The 7,935-nt window shown below is 35.7% G+C and overlaps 1 protein-coding gene across 1 annotated transcript; it reads right to left on the bottom strand.

Annotated features, from left to right (window-relative positions):
- On the bottom strand, nt 1–6,262 carry LOC121412555 (vesicle transport protein SFT2B-like). The gene is made up of 6 exons (XM_041605345.1): nt 6,142–6,262; nt 3,985–4,071; nt 3,663–3,751; nt 3,079–3,196; nt 2,233–2,291; nt 1–350 (listed from the first exon to the last, which is right to left on the bottom strand). The coding sequence occupies exons 1-6, from the start codon at nt 6,208–6,210 to the stop codon at nt 281–283; spliced, it is 492 nt and encodes a 163-aa protein (XP_041461279.1). The 5' UTR covers nt 6,211–6,262; the 3' UTR covers nt 1–280.
- Between the last annotated feature and the right edge of the window lie 1,673 nt (nt 6,263–7,935).

Below are 7,935 nucleotides of genomic sequence, written 5' to 3'. Positions count from 1 at the left end.
GAAAGGATCACCAGTCTTTCTTAAAGTCACTCTCAACTTACGAACAGGTTTATGAAACGGCCCCCTGGGCAAATATTAATCCAAGGCCCTCTAAGGCCACGGCTTTGGATGGCCCTCTCATTCACCTTGGACATCCTTTTCATGCCCTTTTTTAATCTTGCATTTGTGGTGTGATAGAAGAAAAAAAATGCAGAAAACATACTCTTTATAAAGATGAAAGCAGGAGAAAAAACATATTGCAGGTTCCTGACATGTGTGGCTCATACCGATTGTGTTGGACCTACGCAAAGCATCCCTCACAGCATTTCTTCACCGCATCTCTTGCATATGGGATGTATGATATGGAATACCTGTGTGGTAAATGACAATGAACAAAAATGGTTGGGCATCGGGAGTAAGAAATACGGACTATAAAATTAGATGTTCTGCATCATACCGAATAGCCATCAAAAATTGTATAAAAACTTGATTGTAGTACTTAACAAGATATGCAAATAAAAAGATTTTAAAAGGCTTGGCATCACGACGAATGAAATAGACTGATACTGTGTACACGCACATACACATTAGAACTCTTTTCTTTTCTTTTATGTGGATATGCTACAAAATCATCTTCATCTTCGAGATAGGCTGCAGAGCACTTTGAAGATTACAGCAGATGATGATGAGGAAATACTATTTCAGGGCAAATTTATCTATTCCTTCACACAAACTTGATAGATCATCATTCCATTCAAATAACCACAGGAAAAAATTAAATGGGACAAAATAAGTTTGTTAAATCACGTTCTGATAACCTTTGAGCTCAGTGCAAGTATTTGGTATTATGAAATACACATATTTCAAACTTAGCCTTTTTGTTTTTTTTCTTTAGAATACACTATTTTTTTTAGTATCAAACTAATTCTTCATTACCCCTAATGAAAGCAAGTTACTGGTATTTATCTATTAACCACACTCTCTGTTATACTACATGTACAGTAAGTGGCAGGCAAAGACTCTGATTAAATCTTTGATCAATGACTGGGTTTTGAGTCAAAGAAAGAGCAAATACATGTTTAAATTTCAAAGAGAGACCTTCTATGCAAAGGTCCCATTCAGGGGATTTGGGCTGCATATTAAGACCACTTTCCTTGAGAGAAATGTTCCGCTAATTTCACACTCTCCTATAAACCAGTTCATTGTACAATTTAATCTAAGTACTGAAAAATTATGTTTGATTAATAATACCTTCTAAGATATTAATCCAAAATACAATTCAAATATTGACTACTACATGTACATGCCCATGCAGTGTTATGTTAATATGTTAGCTGGTGCCTCACTACATTTGGTTAACATGAGTGCACATGAAAATAAATCCAATTAGTCAAGGACAGTGGGTAGTCATTAGTGAACTAAAGATGGCAATATGGCTAAGTTTATTTACATATCTTTACAAACTTTTCTATTGAATGGAATGGAGATGTTAAAGGTGAATGGACAAAACCAAGACAACTCAAGTAAATAATTAATACCATTTTTCGAGTTCTAACAAATATATTAGAGACCTTTCGTTTTCTGTGACGACCCATGTGGACGTACGAGATTAGGGAATTTTGGGAGCGCTGCGCATGCGCAAAGTAATCTGTAACGAGCCTTCTCGTTCACTGCCCAAATCTGTGACTCGTATTTGAGGGTTGTTTTGACGTTCAGTGTCATAGTGCTCGAACGAGCGCTAGTTCGTACATGATGACATCATCCAAGCTTAGCAAAAATGAATGAAGCTGCATCAACAATCGAGTTTCGTTGATTCAGAAGGGCTGGTAAACTGAAAATTACTGCTTGTTAGCAGCTTTTCCATTACATTTAGTGTGTCCTGTTTTCAGACACTACATATCTGATAGGTAATTGATGTTCTATTTCCAAACAACTGTGTTTTTATGACTTTTTGCGCAAAAGTGTAAATGTTGCACCCACAGTCGCCCCACTGGTTCGTAGCGTGATGCTACGCCTGATTCTCCGGCCGAGCATTGGCCCACGGCCCGCTCGCTATCACGCTGGTATATGCTGTGGCCTGGTACGGGTACGTCAACTTAAATCGAAACTGTTTTCATCAATGTGCAAACGTGATACTGAACGAGCAGTGGCACCACTTCCGGTGAACTAGGAATACATTGCAGTCACAGACAATCGAAAGCTTGTTAATGTGGTGTGTAAAATAGGCTGATTACAAAACTTCTTAATACGTACCATAATGATGCAAGAAATTGTAAAAAGCAGAAGAGGATTGCCAGAATGGTGATTTGCCACTGCAAAAGAGAAAGACAAGAGATTGTGGATTTATTATCAAACTAAACACTATTATATAATTAATCGTTTACTAATATTCAAAACACTTGTAGTCAACTTTCAGTGTCCTTTTAAAATTAGTACTTATCAATGTCAACTATTCAGCACATAGCTGCATTATGATGGCATGTGAATCTTCCAACCATATTTCTTTTCTCAGACATAAATAATGAAAACTACTTTTTGTAATTCTTTACATGTACTAGTCTAATTGGCAATTTGCTCTTCCTCTAAATACTAGTTTAGTCATTTTATACAGTGATTGGATATAATGAGGTCTGATGCATTATTTCTAACAGCCACATAAACAATATAACAATGTCCACCATGATCAAGATCACCAGAATCACCAACTTTTAACATCGTTGACCATCACCACTAATTGTACAAAACATCATCATCATCATCATCACAACCATCATCAACATCACCACCATCATCGTCACCACCATCATCACCATCACTATCATCATCATCATCAACACTATCATCTTCATCATCATCATAATCATCATCGTCACCATCATCGTCACCATCATCATCACTATCCTCATCATCATCATCATCACCAACACTATCATCATCTTCATCATCATCACCATCACCACCATCATCATTATCATCATCATCAACACTTTCATCATCTTCATCATCACCACCATCATCACCAACACCACCATTTTTATCAATTTTACTACTTTCTCTAATCCTCCTCCTCCTCATCATCACTCACTACACTTTACTAACCCAACATGCAGCCATGAGTGTCAATGCAATCATTAGGAGCATTATCAAAGTTGCTATGATCCTCTTCTCCTTGAACATATTCTTGAGCTGGTTAATGGGTCCCATTAGAAACAGGGTCCTGCAGAAAGAACATACAAACAATAGAAAGTGAATACCATGGAGCATCTTTACGTGCAGGCCTTTGTCTCATAACAGATTTAATATTTCATTCAAGTTATCACTCTATTACATATTATGTAGAAGGAATCAAATTACCAATGTAAGTTCCAAAAACTTGCCATAATGATGAACTCCTATGATTGCGAGCATCACTAAGACAGGAAGACAAAACCATTCTTATCTAGCAACAAACAAGAACACAACAACGCAATGTTCAACATGACCAGGCCATTCTACGCCACTCGGAAGCACTCTATAGAGTCTATAAAACCGCATGTTCTCCACTACCCCATTCATTCAATCATGCCCATTGATAGCACCTCTTGAAATAATACAAGCAGAGGATTCAAACTTATTAATATTCAATATATTATAGACTTTCTACAAGAACATATAGTTACTTGACTGAATTTTCTACCACTTACCCAGAGAGAGCTATTACAGTGCCGAAGCAATAAAGAATGGCAAATGAACGAAGATTGTGACTTGAAGGAATGAAGAGAAGGAAGGAACCCTATATAGAAAAAGAAGAAAATAACAATTCATACAGACTTTGATCATACGCGTTTAATCAGCACAAATATGCAAATCCTTTTTACATTATTTCCACATTATTATTCCACATAGTAGATATATCTATCAAATCATAAGTTTCCCTAGTTTTAATGTTGCAAATTTTAATGGCTGGTGAAAGTTTCAGTTTTTTTCATCAGAGGAAAAGTGCTATGCCAAAATGAGAAATCTTACCAATATGGAGAGTGCACAGCCTATGACAAAACAGGCAATGAATCCCTTAATACGTGTTGACCAGCTTAATGAAGATGCATTGTATACCTGGAAACATAAAAAATTAAAAAGAGAATAATTGAATGGAGAGCATTCATTTAAAAAGAAATCTCCTAAATCTCCTTGAAAAGGAGACAAAAAGTTTATTGTAAAAATAGCAGGTGTAATAACAAATGTTGGTGAAGTTTTGAGGAAAATCCATCCAAGATTAAAAAGTTATTATAGTTTTAATTTTTTTGATTTGTGATGTCATACTCGAGCAGTTTCCCCATAGATCTACAACATGTTGTAAAAAACAATAAAATGGCATTTTCTCAAAAATATTAAAATTTTATTTTAATGTCACTTCAGTTTGTTAAAGGCCAAGTCCAGCCCAGAAAAATGTTGATTTTTATCAAAAAGAGAAAAATCAAACAAGCATAACGCTGAAAATTTCGTCAAAATCGGATATAAAATAAGAAAGTTATGACATATTAAATTTTGCTTATTTTGCAATAACACTTATATGCATTTGTAAATCAGTAATACGCAAATTAGAAAGTTAATGATGTCCACCACTCATTATTTCTTTTGTTTTTCAATGTTTGAATTGTACGATATTTCATTTTTTTTGTGGACAATACGGACTGTATCATTAAGTGTTAAAACAATGGTAAAACCACATGTTCGGGAGGAATAAAACTTTTTTCATGTGAAAATTAGAATATTTCATATAATAAAATACAATGAAACAATGACTGGGTCACAGCATCAGTCCCCCATTTGCATACCGCCCAGGAGGTGCATAAAATTGTTTTGTGAAATTAAGCGATACCTAAAAAATGTCTTCTTTTTACATCCGATTTTGATTAAATTTTCAGTGTTGTGCTTGATAGATTATCTTTTTATCCAAATCAACTCTTTGTTGGGGTGGACTTATCCTTTAACAGAAAATTAATTTCACACTCACTGCTAAAAGAATAACTCAATCATCATGAATCATTATAAAATTGAAATTTGTGCATTTCACATTACATAACAAATGGGCAGCTGCTTGTATCATCATAAACCACAGACTTATTATTCTGATAACTTTCTTAATCTTTGATGGATATTCCTCAAACTTTCACCGATCTTTTTAAAAAATATTTCTGGTCTATTTGCAACAAACTATTCCTCATCCTCAATGTGAACTTCCCCATTAGAAAAAAAAAAGCTATTGAATCAGTTCATTACAATATATTATCTCTGATCTGGTTCGCTAAGTTCTTAAAGGGCAGAGCTCCCAAGTCTCACACATTATGCGTGAGACTTAAGCATTTTTTACTCTTGTTCATCCCCTCTAATCTCTGTCTCACGCAACTATCACAGCCTAGGCTATCCCCATATTGATCATTGTGCACAATGTCTGTCACTGTGATCTCACTCAGATTTACAGAAAATCTCACGCATAGCTGGTCTTTGAACTTGGCATCTCTGAAAGGGGGTAGATCTAACGTCAGATCTACTCCTGCAAAAGGCAATACTGATAGGGTCTCACAGCGTGTGTGTGTTTGAGTTTTGTCAGACGTGTATCAATCAGAAATGATTATTCACATCTGGGAGTGGGACCGACCTTTAACGTCACCATCCGAAAGACGTGACCAGGGCTCGAACCTCGACCCTCTGCATCAATTTGTAACTTCCCCACAGCTTGGATTACAGGCGCACACCACAACGCCCAGTTGTGGCACACACAGTTTAACTTAGAATATTATATTGTTTCAAACTTACACGGTTAAAAATAGAAAAATTTCAAAACAAAAAAGTCAAAGCCAAGGCAAAAATACAATTTTTTAAATCTTGTGAAGAAGAAAAGACCACCCAATGTTATAAAATATGACCCTAAATTATAGACTGATTATAATAAAAAAAAATATGCTGATGTACTTTGTTGCAATAAGTATACTTTAAAATTTAAGGATGTTTTATTAGTGTGAAGTTGCTGCAAAGGGTGGTTTCCTTTCAGGAATCGAAGTGCATGGGACTACAGCCAGCCAACATTTCCACGTAGAGGTCCGGTCCGTGCCAATCATTATATCACATTTTTTTTCTACATAAAAATGACTTAATGTAACTTATACTGCGGCATATACTCACGTCTGTTATTATGCTTTGTTCATCTTGCTCCTCTTCTTCTCCTCGTAATACTTTCTTCAACTTGTCCATTTTTACTCGAACTCTCACAATTTTTGTACACAATAATCACCAGCAAAAGCGCAAATTACCGTATACGGTCACTGATCTCTATATACGGCCGGTATAGGTACGGTAGTAGAAGTTCGTACATTTACAGGCGACCGGTGGCGCCGTGGCGGCCGTCTCGTCAAGGTCTATTTATAGCAAATTTGCAATCGCATCCAAAGTTTTGATCATATGATGACGCAGCTTGAAGACTTTTTTTTCTAATAAAAAGTTATTATCAATGGATCACAGCATTCATCTAAACTTCGCGCGGAATTTTCCCCCTATCTTACATGTTTCATCCAGTCTCTTTATTCCCCCTCTCTCTCCCACGTCCCCCGCCCGGCCCCCGATAGTATTTCACTCTCATAAAAGAGCATTCTACACATAGATTAAATAATTACATTTTTTATTCTCAATATATAGAAATTCATCAATATTACAAAAATACAAAAATTCTACTCTTGACAATCAACCAATTGCAGATATCTTGGGACTATTTCATAGACTTAATAAAGGAAACCAAAACCCAAGAAGAGAAGCAATCTTATTGGAAAGAGTAAAATGAGAGGAACAATTAAAAAAAGTTTAATCAAAATCGGTTATGAAATAAGCAAGTTATGGATGATTAAAAAGTCTTGTTGTACTTACTATATATGTGGATCCTCAAATTGGCAAACGTGCTTCAAAATGGCTGATTTTGTGGACAACTCTCCCAGAGATGCCAAGTTCAAAGACCAGCTATGCGTGGATTTTCTGTGAATCTGAGTAAGATCACAGACATCACGGTGTACAATGTATATGGGGATAGGCTGTGATAGTTGCGTGAGACAAGAGATTTGAGATGATGAACAAGAGTCCAAAATGCTTGAGTCTCACGCATAATGCGTGAGACTTGGTAGCTCTGATCTCCACTTTTTGTGGTACACATATTTTCAGATTTCCCCTTTATTTTACATACTTCATATTATCTCCTGACCTTGACATACATGGTGTGGATTATATTTTCCCATGACATATGTTGTGCTCTGAAGGAAGCAAGATGCAATTTGACAGAAAATGAGGAAAATCTGAAAATTTGTGTACAAAACAAATGGAGAGTTGTCCCCAAAATCAGCCATTTTGAAGCACGTTTACCAATTGAGGATGCCCATACACATTACAAGAGTTTTCAAACTCCCATAACTTGCTTATTTCATAACCGATTTTAATGAAACTTTTTTAAAATTGTTCCTCTCATTTTACTCTTTCCAATAAGATTACTTCTCTTCTTGGGTTTTGGTTTCCTTTAATTAAGTGTGACTTAAAATCAACCTTTCTTCCTAAATGAAAGATTCAGTAAAACATCAATGGTAGCATAAACTTTATCATTCATTGCAATTAAGTTGATAACTTCATTTATTATCATTTATTATAGTGCAGCTACTATACTTTACTGCACTTAATACTTGTTATCATCCTATTACCATGGTTAAAGCTTTCAAGGAATAAATCCTATCGGGTACCCATTCACCTAGCTCACCTGGGGCAAGGGCAGCCATTGTGGAAGAATTTCTTGCTGAAGAAAATTAATTCCTGGAGTATGATATGAACCAGAGATCCTCTATAACTCATAAGACTACAGTCAGAACCACTAGACCACGTCACTTCCACTGTACTGTGAATAATATACATGTACTATGCTAGGAAAGATCAACAGACAATCATTTT

Source organism: Lytechinus variegatus, chromosome 4 (assembly GCF_018143015.1).
Source record: "Lytechinus variegatus isolate NC3 chromosome 4, Lvar_3.0, whole genome shotgun sequence".
Classification (NCBI taxonomy): Eukaryota; Metazoa; Echinodermata; class Echinoidea; order Temnopleuroida; family Toxopneustidae; genus Lytechinus; species Lytechinus variegatus.
The sequence above is the reverse complement of the archived record's forward strand: the minus strand, read 5'-3'. Positions and strand labels throughout refer to the sequence as shown.

Coding starts and splice junctions, on each gene's coding strand:
- LOC121412555 (XM_041605345.1), bottom strand. CDS start 6,210: ATGGACAAGTTGAAGAAAGTATTACGAGGAGAAGAAGAGGAGCAAGAT. Junction 3,752..3,984: donor GCTGTGCACTCTCCATATTG/GTAAGATTTCTC, acceptor TTTTCTATATAG/GGTTCCTTCCTTCTCTTCAT. Junction 2,292..3,078: donor CACTCATGGCTGCATGTTGG/GTTAGTAAAGTG, acceptor TCTCTTTTGCAG/TGGCAAATCACCATTCTGGC.